We start from the raw sequence: 19,405 nt of genomic DNA on the forward strand, positions 1-19,405 counted from the left end.
GGACTTATTTAAGCTCGAGTCATGGAAGCAGCCTTGGTACTGTAGCACTGAGTTTTCATTCATGCAGCTATGTAAAGATAGTGTATTGCCCTTTCACTGCTCTTTCCCAGCTTTTGCCTGCTTTTCAACACAAGCATTTGTGTAGCCTTTTGCTATACAAACAGAAGATTTGCTTTTTTCCCTGCTTCCCTAAAGTAATGGATATCCTACAGATAACTAGGTAAAGCTAAACAGCTTATGACAGACATGGGATCAGGCAAGACAAGACTCGGTCTCGCCTCCATTATGTGAATCACTTATGGCTTTCAGCAAAACTTTGAGGAAAGGGGTGAGCACTCCTCTTATTTCCTCAGTTTACTGTTATTTTAGTCCTGATTTTGTCATGAGAGCAATTGCAACCTTATTTGAAGAAAAAAAAAATACAGGAAAAAAAAGAAGTAGAATAACAAATATAGACAAAACAGGAGCATGGGGAGGAGGAAACATTTTGGTGTGGAAACACAACATACAGCTGGGGAGTGTCTCAGATATCTTCCACTTCAGTCAGTGCCAGGGCAGTATTCATTTAGCATTAAGAAATATGTTTCAGTTGCATTCCCTCCAAGATATGGAGCATAGAAGTATTGCAAAAAACTTTCCTGCCTAGCACTTCTTTTAAAAACAAACTGCACTGGGGCCAGCTTAGCCAACAACCAAAAAAATGCTGAGCATTTCCCCAACACCTATTTTCTCCCCCCTAGTCCCAAATTATTTTCCATGCATATCTTTGGGAAGAGCACACTGCAAAGCTAATGAGGCTGATGCAGATTTCACCCTGTAACCCTGGGCTTTGTCCATCAGCACAACCAGTGCTGGCTGGGCTATGGCCACAAGGAATTACCTTGGGCAGCATCTCTGAGCGAACTACAGGCAAGGAGGCAGTGGGTCCCTCTGAACTGCACAGAGCACTTGTGGAGAAGTGTTATGGGGAAGACACAAAATAGTCTGTGGCAGCATGTGACTGCACAAGACGTCTGGCATGAATAGCAGAAATTGCTGTTTAGAGGCTTCAGAACGTTCAGTAAATGGACAGCTTCTCAACAGCTCTGGGGTTCCCTTAGTGTGCTTTTTGAAGTCCACACAAAGACAGTAAATGCTTGAAATCCGTAACCAACCCAAAATCCCAGTGGCTGCCAGTGAAGAAGCCCTGCCCAGATTTTTGCATGTAACTTCTGTGCCCATCCTACTTCATATAATGGTGCCTGTTACAAGTTAAGATGATAAAGTGGTGTATAAAAGAACTAAAAAGGGCAGAACTAATCCCCGGGATAGCTGTGGGCAGCTAATAGCATAAAAAAGAGTTTAGCTGAAAAAATGAGTGCAGTAAGTTTTTGTTTTAGTGTCTGCACAAAAAAAAAATAATTAAAAATTGAAGAAGAGTGACTTTCTTGATATGATACTAAGTCTAATAGGGAAATTGGAATGCTTCTTACATAACAATTTATCCTTCAAGTTCTTATAATTATTGTGCAGCAGATATTGCCTCTTAAAGACAGTAAAAAAGCAATTTATTTGAAGAGGTTGTCACAGCCTTTTAACAACAAAGCAGTCAAGGCAGCTGAAATAATTCGGTTTTTTCTACTTTTTGTTCAAGATCTGCACACTAGCAGAGAGCAGCTCTGAGTACACATAAACTTGGCTTTTTTTGAGTTCACATGGTGTCAGTTTTACCTCCAGTGTTTTGTTTGGCATGTAGTGCTTACAGAGCTAGCACTGCACTGTAAAGGAGACAAATAAAGTTTTGTGGGGAGAGAATGTTCACTCAGAGATTCCGTTGGTGAATATTGCAAAAACCTAGGAAAGGAATATTTAAGACAAGCCACTGGGCAATCTTAATTCCTTTCCACTTCCAGTATTCTTTCCAACATCTTTCTTTCCTCAGCCACTTTAATTCTCAATTAAACAAAAAAAATCAATATGTTAAATAATAATAATAATAAAATCTTCAGTCCCTAATGTACTTTATCCAAAAATGTCACGAGGGTCTCTTTTAGAGCAATTGGTTAAAGCTGCAAGGCTAATGTTCATGTCCATTAGTGAACATTAGAGTGGGTCTGATCTCTAATTTTACAGTCGTCTTGCTTTCAATAGCCTGTAGGTTTTCTTTGGCAGGTTGCTTGTAATGGTAATGAATTGATCACTGCTGGATTGCTTGAAAGCTACACAAGCTTTATAGACAGTGGGCTTAATCCTCCTCAGATTTACATTCCCTTGGTTGCTCCAATTACATCCGCTGTGGCTGTGCTGGAAGTGTTTGCCATAAAGAAATGAAAGCACCTAAAGTAAATAAGAGGGGGTTTTTAAGATGAAATGTTTTAACTTTTTTTTTTTCTTTTTTCCTTTTTTTTTTTTCTGTCTAGGATTCAAGGTCTAATCGGGTTTCAAGTAGTCTGAGGTTTGTTGAATCTGTAATATAGTGTTTGAGGTACAGACTCCCTGAGGACTTGCCAAAGATTAAAAAAAAAGGATCCTTGCCCTGTTAATAAAATGAAAGGATACAGGAACACAGAGTGGGATGTAACAGTAAGTAAGATATGGGGCATTATAGTAAGAGAGACAGCAGGATGCTGTTGTGGTATTACTGTAGGCACCATGAGAGACAAGCAATTTAAGGAGATTATCCTAATTTTCCAAGGTGGCTTTGAATACACTAGTATTCATTCAGGACAAATAAGGGAAGTATAACGTTACAAGATATGACCCATGTTTTCTTAACCTAGCCTACAGTTCTTAAGACCATTACAGAATACCACTGCTTGAGCAGGGCATAGACTCATTATTTGGCAAAATTAGGTACTTGATTTTTTAGTAATTTAGGTCAGACTAGTAAATATGAATCACCATGGAAACTCGTCTGACATAAAAAAGTGTATTACTTGAAACGTGCAGCTCTCGTTCCAAGTGTGTTCAGAAGCGAACAAGAAAGAGAATGCTACATGATACTAGATTAACTTGCTATGAAATTGTAGGACCAGTGTTATTTTTGCCAATACCAAAATGTGTTTCAGTCTTCTCTCACACTCTTTATGTTGACTGTGGAGTTTTGACCAGGCAGAATTTTACATCTTTGAGATCAATCACTAGGATAAAGATCAAAATCCCCTAGGATTTTCAGAGCATTTATTTTATTTCACACAATAGGGTCTAGGGCATGGAACATCAATACTGATGCCTGCCTAGTCCCTGGTAAAAAATTGCCAGCACTAAATTGATGGTGACTTTAGTCATTACTTCTAACTCTTTAACAAGTCTGCTGTCACAGGCTTAAGGACTAAGATTGTTCTGCTAAACAGCACAGGCACACCTAAGTAACCATTGACAGTCCCATGGAAATTTTACTTACATGTAGAAAGTAGGATCCAGCTTCACATTCCCACAGCATCTCTTGTCATTTCAGTATTCAAATTCTCGCTATGGCAACACTCATCACAAGACTGGTGGGGCTTTGAGGGCCTCCCAGGGAGAGGACTTGGTCTTCGGGAGTTTCGGTTCTGCCAACTCTCAGAGCAGTCCTCCGGGAAAAAAAATTAAGAGTGGGGATGCAAAGCATAAACAATAATTAGCACTTCACATTATCTTATTGTTGCAACACAAAGCCATGGAAGAAGCAGTCATCACCTATCTTGAAACTCACTTCACAATTTAAACTTACAGTTCTTCCGTGTTCATTAGGGGGACACCTTTAACTTCATTTGTGGTCCTGACTAGTCTTTTAGCAGCACTTTAGCTTTTAGGATGAGACAAGCAAAGTAGAATTCCTTTCATTGTTGTCATTAATTTTGTTGATCGGCATCTGAAGGACAATTTTCCTCTGGGAACAACTTGAAATGTTTTGCTGCAGTAACATATGTTCAAGGTGGCAGGGGGAAGGTATTTGCTATCGACTTTATGATGGGCGAATACTAGACAGTAAAACAAATTGTAAAGAGCTATGCCAGAAGGTGCAAAAACTTTAAATGACAAACAAGCAGAATGATCAGTTATCATTTTGGTGTGGCTTGAGATGACTCAAAATCATATTAGGAAATTGGATCTTTGGAGCACTTGGTGTTGGATACTTGGGATATATGATATTGGGAGCCTGTCATAGGTTTAGTCTGAAATACTGATTTTCTTTAGAAGTAGGTTTTTTGGGAAGGAAGGCAAAAGAGCTATTGTAATAATCCACTCTCCAACTATAAAAGGAAAGACACATAGATCAAAGTTTAAAAAACCCCAAACCCTTCTCCAAAATTTTCCTTATTCTATGCTGCCTTCTATGATTCTCTCTAAGACAGATGACATCTCACTTAGATGGAAATGGGGATATTTTTTTCCTGCTAATTTAGAAATAGGAAATTTTAAAATTATTATTATTATTATTACAACCACTGAAACAAAATGAACTCCCTTAGGAATTGAGAGGAGTTCTCCGATGCTGGAGCTCATCTGAAGAATTTCCTGTCCCCGCCAGCTGAAAACCATGAGGATGTACAAATGCTTGTTCTGCACCAGGATGCTCTGGTCCACCTCACCCAGCATCCTGTCACCAACACTGTCTGGGAGCAGACATAGAAAAAAGAGCAAGTCAAATGGGAACTTATATTTTCCCAAAATACTTGCCCGGCCTCCAGTGCAGGAATCACCAGGATTTTCTGAGCCAGAGGTGATCAATTTTCCTCTGATAACCATTACTGCATTTTTCTTTTGTATGTCAGTCAGTTTTGCATTGAAAGCATAATCAGTGACGTGAAGTGGGGGGTACTTTCCTGTGTATTCTTCACACCCCAGAATATCCCAATTTAGGTATACACACCTTAACCACTGAGGGTCAACACATTTTGCCAGTATAAACGCCTGCATGCGTTGCTTCCTCATGAGAATGGTAGGATTCTCAACCATTATAAAAGCAGTTTAATCTATGCAGACTTCTTCACACCAGGTGTTAGGGAAATATCTCTTAAAAACTTAAAGCTCTAAATAAAAAACAAAACACAAGAACAAAGCTACATTTAATTAATTTAATTAGTTCAGTTTTAAGGGGCCTTACGATTATTATCTAGTCCAACTGAGTCAGTACATAGTACTTAAGCAATTTCCAAGGGGCTTATCCTAAACCCAATGTTATTCTCCTGGGGGATAACAACATCAAAATTAACTAGTGAAAGAAATTAAGACAGAAAGAAATAACTCCAGATTATTTCAGGGCACTTAGCTTACACTGTTCTTTTCTTTAGAAAACGTGTGGGCTTTGCATTTTGACCATGTTATTTTTCATTTGATTGAAGAGAAGTTTATTCCTAACTAACAGCATCCCTTTCATAGTATGTGCCAGCTTTTTTAACCTGTTGCTAAAATAAATAATTGTTTTTAAAAACACTGCAAAGATTTTATCACCCTGTTGTAAGACTGTGCTTCCTGTATGTCATGTCAGCATGCAGAACTACATGACAGCTATTCTAGTCAGAAAATTAACCAAATTAATCAATTAAGTAACATTTCCTCTGCATACTAAGGTAAATTAAAGAAACTAAGAGGAGCAGATCATTCAACAGGCACTGTGCTCATGTGCCAATCCAAATCCTATTGCACAAAACAAAAAAGGCCATCTTAAATGAGTACCCACTGAAGGTGACTTTGGCACATCAAGTACCAAATGCCTGTGTGGTTCTGAACTTTCAGACACTCAGCATCTGGGCAGATTTGTCTTGTAAAATACCACATACACCTGGCCCCTTAATTATCAGCTGTAATTGACAACTTCACCATCTCATAGCACTTTTTTTCTGCCCTTATTGCATTGCTGAAAGTAATTAAAACAATAATTAATTGTGCTTTAATTGCATGATATCTTAGGAAAGAATCCAAGTATAAATAAAACCAAAGGGTGTTTTGGTCAGCTAGCACATGGTCGGCACTAGCTGGCAATATTATGATTAAAATATTCACTGAAGTCTAACCACTTTATGCATTTATATACTTGAATTACCTTCTGTCAAAATACAGCCAAAGCCTCCCATGGAGAACCTCTCTGATCTCTTTACAGCTCACCTAACACGAAGGCATCATTCTCCAAAGGTCTAGAGGCATAGCCATGGGATGGTTTCCTTCAGCTCCTAACAACCTTCTCCATGGGGCACATAGGATATCTGATTCTAGAGTCTTCAATGCCCCTCTTTGTTCAACACATCTCATAAAGAGCTGGAAGCCTGGAGAGCCAGTCTTACATACAGGTGATGTACAAGGCATTGGACAGAGAATTTGGTACCTCACCTAGAAAACAGTTTCATCTTCTGCTCACCAATATTCAAGAAGCATCAATCCAGAACTGGAAGGAAGGAAACTATTTACATTAAAAGTCCTTGTTGGCGGGAGAACAAATTTGGATCAGAATGACCATTAATAGTACCATCAAAACAAGGTGTTGGAATAGGCTTTTAGCAAGAATAATAAGGAAAAGAAATTTAACTGGACCTTGTTCAGTTCACTAATGAAAGGAAATATATAGAGTAGTTGCCAATGAAAACAGGAGACTGGACTTGAGGACCTTCCAATCCCATGCTCCTAATTGCATTTCAGAATTTCCAAACAAAATGTTCACATAATTCTGAAAGGCTGAGACTTTGGCAGGCTTGGCCTTTTTATGTGATTTGCCCACTTCCAAAAAAGTTTCAGTGATTCACATTTGTACCTATCTACCTACCTACCTCAGACTTCACACTTGCTAGTGCTTTGACAAGGTACACTGCAACTGTAAGTTAATTGAAAAGGAAGACAAGGAAAGGATCACAGGGCCTGACATAACCTCCCACAGGCCTCAGAACTACTGATGCAGTTGTGAATACTACCGAGTTTTCAAGACAAGTCCTTCTTTGGGTTTGAAACAAAAGTGACATAATTTAAAACTCAGTTTGAGCTGGGGAAAAGAAAAAAAAAGTCAAATAAGAGTTAGCCTTCTTATTTAGACAAATTGAGAGAAAAGGGTATTACCACTTATGAAGCAGTGAAGAAAGTAAAGAGAACTACAGGTAAAACGTTGGCAGTGTCTGTGGGATGGGAGTAGGACAAGCACATTTGAGCAGGTAGAGGAATGTGAGACAAGGTTATAGCAGGGTGACATGTGCTACCTGGTCAAGGTGAAGCACAGGTCTTTCCCTTGATGATGCCATGTCATGGATACAGGCTTAAGCTAAGAAACAGGGCAATACTGCCTTGATTTTGGCAATCTCACAAAAAAACCCTTGTGTTTTCTTACACTGTTAGATGCAGCCTCTAATCCCCCTCCCTAAAAATTAAAATAGGGAAAACTATTTTACCCCATTTCTATCAGCTTCTATCCAAGCCAATATATAAACATTATTAATTTAATACTGAGCAGGTATTATAATCTCTTCTTTGGAAAGCACTTGACTGTCAGCTTCCCATTCTGTGCCATTCTCCTTGAATCAACACAGCAAAATAAGCAATAGGAATTTTAGCCATCAGCTTGCTTATTCTAGTTAGATAAGGCAAGGGGGCAGATCTTGTCCAGTTCTTAAGTGCCTCAACTCCATGGGGAGACCAGTACAGTACAAACAGCAAGTTCTCTATGAAGTGGTCTCTTGGCTGGATAAAGTGATCAGTATTTTACTTTTCCTTCTCTGTTTCTGGATATAGCAGGGACTAGCATCATTAGGATTGAATTACACAGCTCTCAGATAGCAAACCCAGAGGAATACTGTTTAAATGACAGAAAGTACTGTACATCACCACTTACACAGATTAGCACAAAGCTTGTCTCAGGATGTGTGTCCTTTAGCTTCAATGGAGCCTGTTTGAGTCCCTTCTCACTTGTATTAGAGTAAATCTAGAATAAATTAATGAATGTCAATACATCATATCTGAATACAAGGCTGCAGGAGGAAAATCTCTGCTCAGGGTCACTACTTCATTAATTTCTGATTCTTTACAGCTGTTGAACTGCTGATTAACTTACCAAAAACACTGCACATCCAAAAGTTCAGGCATTAAAATGACACTAACTACATCAAAAGCAAAGAAAAAATTAACCATAAATCCATTAATTAATCCTTTCAGACAGTCACAGAAAATCATAGCATGGCTAAGACATGAAAAACTGATTTCCATTGCTCTTTTGTTAAGATTATTCATTTCCCCACTATCACGCCTTATTTCTTGAAAGACCACTTGCAAATAAAATCTCCATTTGCAACCATTTAAAATATTAAAACTTTGAATGTGCAGGAGGGAGCAGTCATATGTCTTTAAATCCATTTGTGCATCTGAATCTTAATTAACAGTTACATTAACAGATTAATTAAATTAACAGAAAAATTAACAGTTTTGTCTCATTTTAATTCTGGTAGCAGGCCAGATAGGGCAGAGAACCACAGGATCTATTTTGTGTCTTTAATTACTCCCACAACACTCTCCTTAGTAATTCTGACACTCAATACCTCATGTGTTATGGGTACTCAAAATTTCAATTAAAAAAAAAAAAAAAATAATCTTACCTAGGACTCCTCAGGTCACTATCCATCCCACTAGATCCAAAAGTTGTGGAGAAAAGTTGTTTCTCTAACTACTAAATGGAAAAGATATGACAGAGGAGCTCCTGTTAGATTCAATCCTCAGAGCAGGCCAATGGCCAACAGGGGAAACCAAAATGTCAGAACAACATGAGCTAGGCTGAGCAGCATGCTAACAATGAGCTGGGTTTTTCTCTGTGGTAAAAGAACATCTTCCTCTTCTTGAATCTTGACCTAGTTATGATATAGGTCTTCCCTTCTTTGTGAAACTGGAAGAAACAATTCTGCAAAATGCTTCTCACTTTGTGATGGAAGTCCTAAGAGGTTCTTTAAAGCCCCTGAAGGGCAAAGGCAACACAAAATCCTGCCAGGTACAGGTGGTTAATCTCTGCTCACTGAAAAGAAAATGAAAGGCAAGTGAGCCCCAGAGAGGGCAGTGTTAGCTCATCCATTCTCCGGCCTCATGATAGGACAGCCACTGCCTGCTTACACTCATGCACACCCTCACACGATAACAACAAGGTATTAGTACATCTAAAAGCTTCTGGTTATTATTTTAGCTGCTTCTGCACTAAAGCTTCCACTAATCTCCAAAAGCAAACTGGACATTGCATTCCTCCCTGCGGCAGCATCCTCCGACTGCTTTTGCCCAACAATGTTTTCTTTCCCCTGAACCAAGCTTTCATGACTGAGAACATTTGTTTTTACTTAGAAGGGTGCTATCTACATGCCAGGGCTCTCACCTCCTTGGAGCTCTCCTAATGCCTTTGGCTTTATGGTACATAAAGTCGTGCCCTGTCACCAGTACAAATGTGCTCCAAGTCACAGGTGAGGTCTTAGTTCTTAGATATTTAGCCGACAACCTAACGCAAAGGAAAGACTGTTCCTGCATGGCCAGAACACATTTAAACACAGAGTGTCCCCACAAAAAAAATAATGGAGCCAAAGATGAGGAAAGAGAGAGCCTAAAATTCCAGGTTCACTTTTCAGTTCTGTTTTAGAATGAAGGTTCAGCTCAATTCATATTTTACCACAGAGGTTTTGCCCAGCCTCAAAATGCTGAGAAAACTTTGCTGGGACTTCTAATGGGTATTAGAAACACAAAGAGGTTCACCACAGCCATAGCAATCTATCACATTTTTTTTACTGCTTCTATCCAGCTTCTACTCCCTTTCACAAAGTAAGCATGGGGATATATGGAGTCAAATCTTTCAAATGTCTTATTTAGCTACTCATAGAAAAAAATCCTCCCCCCTCCAAAAAAAATAAATAAATACATGAAGCTGAATAATTTAACTTTCATCCAAATTAATACAGATTGAAACAGACCTCATGTACAGGTTGACACTTATCATAAGGCAGTATCACCACCATGTGGGGTTTTATTTGATGTTGATAAGAGCAATGTTGTTGACATAAATAATTCCCACTGCTATTATTTTATTTTCATCATTTTACAATACTGTAGTCAAGCTAGTTATACTCTAAGTCTCCAAATACCTTGATTTTATACACATAATAGAATTATGATGAATTATGCCCATTACCCACACGCAGATAAACACAAGCACATACCATTCTATTTAAATGTACATGAGAAAATGTCTCACCCGATTAATGGAAAAATACTTGAGCTGGACAAGGTCAATAAGTGACAAAATGATATTATGAGGATAGTTTTGCAGCCACTTTTTATTCCAAAAAGTTGTATTTTTGTAAACCGGACATTTCCAAAACAGTGCAAGTGAATTAGAATACAGGTGAACACGAGCTTCTAAAGACAGGTGACATCAATAAGAGTGAACACGTTTTTCCAACCACAAGTTCACAAAAAGAAACATACAATTTTACAATACATAAGGAGTGAAATTCTACAAAGAAGGAGTGACAATGGTGTGGGTACCCTACTACGTATGCAAACTATGCTCCAAAAGCTATTATAGTCTTCATGCCAGTCTAATCAACCAAATCCTACTTTCACTTATATCCAAGAAACCCTAGCAAGTGGATGAACTTGGACAAACATAGAAATTAGTTCCACGAGTCCCTTAATCCTTTAGTGAAAGCAATGTTATATATTCCCACATCCCCTGGATACTATGCTTGAAACTTGTGCAAGACTTCGAAATGTGCCCATAAACAGAAGACATTCAAGAAAGTCGATACTAAATATTGCCAAACACAATCTGTTGCTTTCAGCAAGCAGTTACGTGCACATCTCTGACTTGTGTGTAAAGTCCTTCCCATGCATGTATCAAGGCAGAGAAGGTTGTCCTCACTGGTACTCTTGGCATTGCAAAAGTCTTTGCCACTTTGAGATGAGAAGATTGCTTAAGTGGTTTCCAGGCTTGGGGTTCACACCAAGCACACTTTCTTTCTCTGATAATCCAAGTGATTTGTGATGTTACTCCAATTCAGAGGCTGTTCCAGTATTTTCTAGAGTTTGCCAACTTCCTCATTGTAACTGAGCAAACTAAAAACTAGGTTTATTAAAAAAAAAATAAGGCTAGTATTTTTGTTAGCTATAACAGCCAAGTACCAGAGCATAGCATACTCAGAGTACCCTTAGCCCTGCTCTTGCTTGGGGTGAACAGATGGCAATTCACTTCCAAGAGTACACCCTTGGCTTTCATAGAGGCACAGAGTCGTCAGGCTTGGAAGGGACCTCTGAAAATCATCTAGACCAATCCCTCTGCTAGAACATGATAATCTACTGTAGATCAAACAGGAACATGTTTTGAATGTCTCCAGAGAAGGAGTCTCTACAACCTCTCTGGGCAGCCTGTTCCAGTGCTTTGTTACCCTCACAGTAAAGTTTTTCCTTATGTTTAGCTTGAACTTGCTATGCTCCAGGTTGTGCCCATTGCCCTTTGTCCTGTCCTTGGACACTGCTGTAAAGATACTGGACCCATTCTCCTGACACCTGTCCTTCAGATATTTATAAGCATTCATGAGATTCCCCCCTCAGTCTTCTCTTCTCCAGGCTAAATAGACCCAGCTCTTGGACACAGTATTCCAGATGTGGTCTCACCAGGGCAGAGTAGAGGGGGAGAATAACCTCCCTCAACCTGCTGACTACACCATTCTTAATGCACCCCAGGATGGCCTTCTTGGCTGCAGGGGCACATCGTTGGCTCATGGTCAGCTTGTTGACCACCAGGACCCTGAGGTCCTCTTCCCCAGCAGCTCAGCCCCCAACCTGTACCGGTACATGGGGTTGTTCTTCCCCAGATGCAAAACTCTACCCTTGCCCTTGTTGAATTTCATCAAGTTTCTCCCTGCCCAACTCTGCAGCCTGTCCAGGTCTCACTGAATGGCAGCACAGCCTTCTGGTGTGTCAGCCACTCCTCCCAGTTTAGTGTCATCAGCAAATGGTCACAAACACAAGTGAAAGGTGACAAACGCTTTCAGCTCTTGGGAAGTTAAATTCATGCCTGTGCTGTGGACCACCAAAACTCTGAAATTACTGTGATTTTCTTGGTGTCAAGATGGAAATCAAATGGGGCTGCAACAGCATGGGCTCTGCATTAGGTGAAATTTTCCTTAATTTTTTTACCCCTTTCTTCCTGGTTGTATCTTTCTAAGATTGTTTCTTTCTTACCTTAATAGGTAGGAAGAAACCTAGGTCCCCAAAAATGTCAAGGGTATATCTGTAAGAAGACACCTTGCACATTACCAGCTTCTGGGCTTAAACAAAGGATCTCTCAGGTACCAGATGATGTGTATGAAAACGTTACTGCCCTACCTTCTAAACTTCCACCTGCTGGCTTAGAGCCCATGCAAAGTGACCCTGCTGCACAAAAAAAAATAAAATAAAATGCAATGCCAGTTCAGCAAACCTTTCAGTGAAGTTGTCTGAGACAATCAATGACTTTGTCCTGAAATTGATTAACTGGATAGAACCACAGTACAACGAATTCCTCAGCTCTGCTGTGCAAGCAGAACAGCACAAAGGAACTAACAAGCAGCTGACAGATGGGAACTTCCAGAGCCCTAGAAGCAACTTCCAAAGTAACCATGTCTCTCCATTTTTATACAATTGCATTTATTATGATTTCTTAATTTAAACAAAAACCCAGCAGATCTATAGCACAGTTATTTTCTATACCTTCTTGAAGTATGGTATGTTTTAATAAGATCTTTGGGTTAGAAACTAATTTCAACCCACTGATATTAAAGGGTTTTTTGGTTTGTCTTGTTAGGTTGCTTTTTAAGGAGTGGAAAGGTGATTTTAATACTAAGTACTGGATATGTTTCACTGTCAAATCTGTCTACTCTAACTACAACCAAGTAAGAGCCACAATGGAATGTGGAAATAAAAACAACCAAAAAATTCTGAAGAGAATATATATATATAAAAACAAATGAGACTGTGACAACAGGATAACTGAGTACCTAACAGTGATGATATAAAAACTCATGGATTATTTCAAGAATATGTCACTAATCTGGCCAACAATTAGTTTTTCACTCAGTGACAACTTGTGCTGGATCAATTAAAAATAAGGCTAGTATTTTTGTTAGCTATAACAGCCAAGTACCAGAGCATAGCATACTCAGAGTACCCTTAGCCCTGCTCTTGCTTGGGGTGAACAGATGGCAATTCACTTCCAAGAGTACACCCTTGGCTTTCATAGAGGCACAGAGTCGTCAGGCTTGGAAAGGACCTCTGAAAATCATCTAGACCAATCCCTCTGCTAGAACATGATAATCTACTGTAGATCAAACAGGAACATGTTTTGAATGTCTCCAGAGAAGGAGTCTCTACAACCTCTCTGGGCAGCCTGTTCCAGTGCTTTGTTACCCTCACAGTAAAGTTTTTCCTTATGTTTAGCTTGAACTTGCTATGCTCCAGGTTGTGCCCATTGCCCTTTGTCCTGTCCTTGGACACTGCTGTAAAGATACTGGACCCATTCTCCTGACACCTGTCCTTCAGATATTTATAAGCATTCATGAGATTCCCCCCTCAGTCTTCTCTTCTCCAGGCTAAATAGACCCAGCTCTTGGACACAGTATTCCAGATGTGGTCTCACCAGGGCAGAGTAGAGGGGGAGAATAACCTCCCTCAACCTGCTGACTACACCATTCTTAATGCACCCCAGGATGGCCTTCTTGGCTGCAGGGGCACATCGTTGGCTCATGGTCAGCTTGTTGACCACCAGGACCCTGAGGTCCTCTTCCCCAGCAGCTCAGCCCCCAACCTGTACCGGTACATGGGGTTGTTCTTCCCCAGATGCAAAACTCTACCCTTGCCCTTGTTGAATTTCATCAAGTTTCTCCCTGCCCAACTCTGCAGCCTGTCCAGGTCTCACTGAATGGCAGCACAGCCTTCTGGTGTGTCAGCCACTCCTCCCAGTTTAGTGTCATCAGCAAATGGTCACAAACACAAGTGAAAGGTGACAAACGCTTTCAGCTCTTGGGAAGTTAAATTCATGCCTGTGCTGTGGACCACCAAAACTCTGAAATTACTGTGATTTTCTTGGTGTCAAGATGGAAATCAAATGGGGCTGCAACAGCATGGGCTCTGCATTAGGTGAAATTTTCCTTAATTTTTTTACCCCTTTCTTCCTGGTTGTATCTTTCTAAGATTGTTTCTTTCTTACCTTAATAGGTAGGAAGAAACCTAGGTCCCCAAAAATGTCAAGGGTATATCTGTAAGAAGACACCTTGCACATTACCAGCTTCTGGGCTTAAACAAAGGATCTCTCAGGTACCAGATGATGTGTATGAAAACGTTACTGCCCTACCTTCTAAACTTCCACCTGCTGGCTTAGAGCCCATGCAAAGTGACCCTGCTGCACAAAAAAAAATAAAATAAAATGCAATGCCAGTTCAGCAAACCTTTCAGTGAAGTTGTCTGAGACAATCAATGACTTTGTCCTGAAATTGATTAACTGGATAGAACCACAGTACAACGAATTCCTCAGCTCTGCTGTGCAAGCAGAACAGCACAAAGGAACTAACAAGCAGCTGACAGATGGGAACTTCCAGAGCCCTAGAAGCAACTTCCAAAGTAACCATGTCTCTCCATTTTTATACAATTGCATTTATTATGATTTCTTAATTTAAACAAAAACCCAGCAGATCTATAGCACAGTTATTTTCTATACCTTCTTGAAGTATGGTATGTTTTAATAAGATCTTTGGGTTAGAAACTAATTTCAACCCACTGATATTAAAGGGTTTTTTGGTTTGTCTTGTTAGGTTGCTTTTTAAGGAGTGGAAAGGTGATTTTAATACTAAGTACTGGATATGTTTCACTGTCAAATCTGTCTACTCTAACTACAACCAAGTAAGAGCCACAATGGAATGTGGAAATAAAAACAACCAAAAAATTCTGAAGAGAATATATATATATAAAAACAAATGAGACTGTGACAACAGGATAACTGAGTACCTAACAGTGATGATATAAAAACTCATGGATTATTTCAAGAATATGTCACTAATCTGGCCAACAATTAGTTTTTCACTCAGTGACAACTTGTGCTGGATCAATTCAAGGCAGAAATAAAAAAAGTCCAGTGTGGGCTCAATCAAATGTGATCCACTTTTGTTTGTTACTTTAGACAAATAAAAATATTATTGCCTTGAGCCAAAACCCAAAAATTTTCCAACACAGTATGAAACACCTAATGGGTATTTTACCTTTTTTAACTCTGCTCTTCATATACTTTAAAAAGATGTTGCAAAGGAGTAACTCATCTTAATCTTTAAAATATTGTAATGAAATATTTTTGGCAGATTGGAAAGTAAATTTTTGTTCAAACTTTAAAATTTCTTTATATTCACAAATAGTTTCACTTGTCCCCAGAATTATTTTTTCAGCAAATCTACTTTTTAATATTTTGGGGGGGAGGCTCAATTTTAGAGAAGGCAGACATTGACAATTCTTACAGCTAAGTAAGTGGACTTTTCTCAGCAAACATTTTAAGCAATTCCTTATTCAGGTCTTAGCTGTGAATCACTCTCATGTCCCACTTCTGTCAGTCTTAACTATTTTTGAACAACAGAAAATACAGATACATGAGGTTCAAATACTAGCAAAACTAACTGATGTCAGAAATACCATCCTGTGAGGAATCCAATAGCTCCTAATACAACAGTGTGGCCAAAGGCCATCAGTCTTTTGGTTTTGCTTGCAAAACCTGCAGTCCACTACACATGGTCATAACAGGATTTCCCCTCAGCAGAATTTTTTCCAGATTCTGGCTTAAGTGATCATTTGTTATATGAAATCTGTCAAATCACCAATGACTGTTTTAAGAAAAATAACTTATGAGGCTAATAGCTTTTCTTGCCAAACGTTGAATCAATACACTTCATCCACTTAAAAACCATCTTCTGCCTAATGGGTACAGATAAGTTAATAAATATTGATCAATACTGTAGTAATAGTAAACACTTGATGCCAGTGGGGGGGAAAAAGCAAACAGGAATATGGATGTGGTTAATTTTTTTAAATTTGAAGCTGTGATGAATTTGGCAAGGAAGAGCAAGAATAAGACCTGTTCTCAGGCAGATTTCTTGCATCTTCTCTGCATTCAAGTTTCCAAACTTCTAGCAGTTCTTTTATCTTACCCTTACAGAAAGAGACATTCTGCAACTGTTCATTCCTGTTTCTCCTTCACCTTCTACCACAGAGCTCGACCCTTCTTTCCCTTATATGGATTTTATACCAACATGACACTAACTTCTTATTTACACAAGGTGCAAAGTACAAGTAGAATCTAAACCCAAGTCTTACAGAGTTCCACTATTCCTATATGGAAATCCAAGAGTTTTTCGATGAAAATTGGCTGAATTAATTACAATCAAGTTTCTACTAATTCAACAAATTATTTTCTAAGGAATTACCAGTGACCAAAGTGGCAATCTGAGATCCAGTAATGTCTGCACCTTGACTAAACTTCTTTCTTAATGCTTGAGGAAGGATGACATTCAGTACTTGAAACACCCAGACAGGGAAGCTCAAGATCCAAACATTTAAATACTTGCATCTACTTATCTCTCTTGAAATTATCATATAAACAAACTCATGACTTGTGTATAAAACTCACAAGGCAGGCACAATATTCATAGCTTGTAGCAATTTATCACTTGCTTTGATAGCAACAGATCACAATAATTAACAGTAGTTTAAAAATTATCCTTCTTAACATTAATACTAATACGGTTCCTTTTTTTTTATTATTTTTTTTTATTTTTAAATCCAATGAAATTGTCAATGTCATAGTGGTTGGCCCAATTATATTCTTCTGGTATGTCAGTTGTCCAGTCTTACATTGTTGTTCAGTTGTTCAGTCTTCAGTCAGTACATTATCAAAGTACTAAGAGACTGGCAGAGAAAACTTCCCAAAGGAAAACATTCTGTGATGCATCCTTCAGTGAGTAAAGGAAGCTACAAGCCTTGCTACTTGTCACTGAGAAAGCATTTTCATCCTCTCCCATTCAGACCCATAAAGGGCAGTCTGAGATACAAAACATCACATTTGTGCAATGCTTTAGGTTCTTTAGTTTATAAATCAAAACCCAAATTCAATTAAAAAAAAAGAATAGTGAAAAGACTTTGGCTTACTGCCATTAAATGGTCTATATACAACATTACCAAGCCTTGTGAATTAAGCATATGAGGATTTCAGCTACTTTTATCTGCAAATCTCTCTTTTCTCTCTTGCATTGAAGTTTAAAAGTACAATAGGATTTATATATACATATATGTATTTCCAAGGATGTAGCCAGATATCAGTGCTTGAGTGAACTATATAGCTATTCAATAGAAACTATAAAACATTGATACAAATATAAAGACATAATCAATATAAAAAGCCTATATTTATAAAAAATATTTTTAGGTAACAGTCTTCCCCTGAGGGTATACCACATAGTTGGATTCATAAATATTGCTCTGCACTGCAGCTTGGTTACTAAAGTTCGAAGTTCAGCTCTTAAGTGAAGTGTAAATCGCTCCAGTCACCTGACATGGCTGCAGTGGTTGCCTCAGGATATGTTCCCTAGCTTGGTGGAGTGATAAAGACACAGCATCAATGGGGTCTCCGAAAAATCTGGAGAAGATTCCTTCTTCCACATATGGAAGATACGAGAGCAGGACCTATAGGCTAGCAAGCACGTGTCACATGACTGGGCTTTAGTTTTTGTGGGCAGTTCACTGATTTTTCTGGACCCAGTCCCAACTATCTTCATTCTCCTTTCTGCTCTTTTCGGCCTCAATGATTTCCTTGTACCTCCGGCGGAAGAAGCCCATCTGCAAATCAAGAAGGGAAGACAGTGGTAAGTAACAGTGTCAATAAATTTAAACTTACCTTGTCAGAAAATAGTGTGCTCAAAAAAGTAGCACAGGTGTCGATATCTAATTTCTCTTAGCGCCAATCTGGAACTATAGCTGCTTGTTTACATCAGTATAAATTACATCAAACTGGGTCCTGAATCTCCACAAATACTCTGCTCTTTAAAGATAAACTACTCTGAGGGAAGAGTCCTCTTATATGAAAGATTATTAAAAAAAACAAAAAACAAACACAAAAAAACCCAACCAAACAAAAAAAATATTTCTAATAAAGACAGATCAGAACAGGCAGACACAGGTTTATTGGTTTCAAATAAAGACTGATACAAAATTTGGATCCAAAACTAAAGCCAGGCTAGCACTTGGGTCCTGAATAAATGCTGCCAGAGCTTTATGAACTGTGCTCTCAAGTGTCCACAACTGCACAAAACAACAGAGATCAGCAGAATACAGTATGCACACCTTCCAGCAACCAATTTCCAACTATCAGCCTTTTTTGTAAGAAACTCTTGTAAGAAACTTTTGTAAGAAAAGCCAACATGGTCTACTGTCTATCACAGGTGCTCCACCACCATTCTGAAGAGCTCTGCTGCCATTTCTGCATACCCATCTCCAGAAGTATCAGCCCACTGCTGTGCAACCACAGCTACTTCTCTTCCTGCCAGTAACCACTTTAAGTTCAGATCGCAAATTTTCTATTTAAGGATAATTTATCTTAAGATTCTTTGGAGGAAACCAATAGCTTCAGACTCTTCTTTTCACCAAATGATTTCCCTTGTCCCATTGCTACCAACTGTATAATCTGCAGCTCAGAAGGCAAAATACAAGCCTGATCTTGCAAAATCCAGAGCATCAACAATAGCTCCTCCACAAGCTTTCAAGATGCTGTGGGGCTGATAAGCATTTTTGCGTATCTTCTTGTTTCCTCAACTCTTGTACTTAGTTAAAGAAAAGCAAATGGTTTTCATTTCAGTTTGGATAAAAATCTCCCATATATGCTTTTTTTTAAGCCTTTCAAATAAACAAAAATAATTTTAATAACAGACTTTGTTAAGCATTCAAGGATAACTCCTCAAACTTAGCAGTGCACTATTGAGACCATTTTGTTCATCATAATTAAAAATTTATGTAACTCCTACCATTCTAAACTTGTTTTCTTACTCCTGCTGGGTAAAACATGGTGCTTTAGTCTTTCTTTATCAACCAGTTATTACCATCCTTTATTCCCAAATTGGCTATATGTAGGAATACTTTGTGTTGTTTTGTCACTACTAAGTTTCTTTTAAGTTGGGCTTTTTAGTTTCAGTTCTTTAGCAACTTTAATTTTGTTCAAGTATATTTTAACTCACAGGGATATGAAAGGCAGCCTGTTCAAATTGCCAAGGGTGCTTCTCCAACAGAACTTTTTAAAGCCAAGGTTTTTGCCAGTGCCCCCACATAAATCCTGAATTCACAGCAACATGAGGCCAGACATAGGTACCATCTCTTACCTCCTGTGCCATGTGGTCTAACAAGCCCCTTTTGTGGATAACTGTGGACCACAGTCCTAGGG

General features: G+C 38.8%; 1 protein-coding gene across 1 annotated transcript in view; it reads right to left on the bottom strand.

The window, feature by feature from the left end:
* Positions 1 to 17,055: 17,055 nt before the first annotated feature.
* Positions 17,056 to 19,405, bottom strand: part of ITGA9 (integrin, alpha 9) — a 212,360-nt gene continuing 210,010 nt past the window's right edge. The window contains exon 28 of the mRNA XM_009999062.1: positions 17,056 to 17,811. Coding sequence (XP_009997364.1) covers positions 17,713 to 17,811 — 99 coding nt within the window. The 3' untranslated portion in view covers positions 17,056 to 17,712. The remainder of the gene's footprint in view (positions 17,812 to 19,405) is intronic.

The sequence above is a fragment of the Chaetura pelagica genome, unplaced genomic scaffold (genome assembly GCF_000747805.2).
Source record: "Chaetura pelagica isolate M959 unplaced genomic scaffold, ChaPel_1.0 scaffold396, whole genome shotgun sequence".
Lineage (NCBI taxonomy): Eukaryota > Metazoa > Chordata > Aves > Apodiformes > Apodidae > Chaetura > Chaetura pelagica.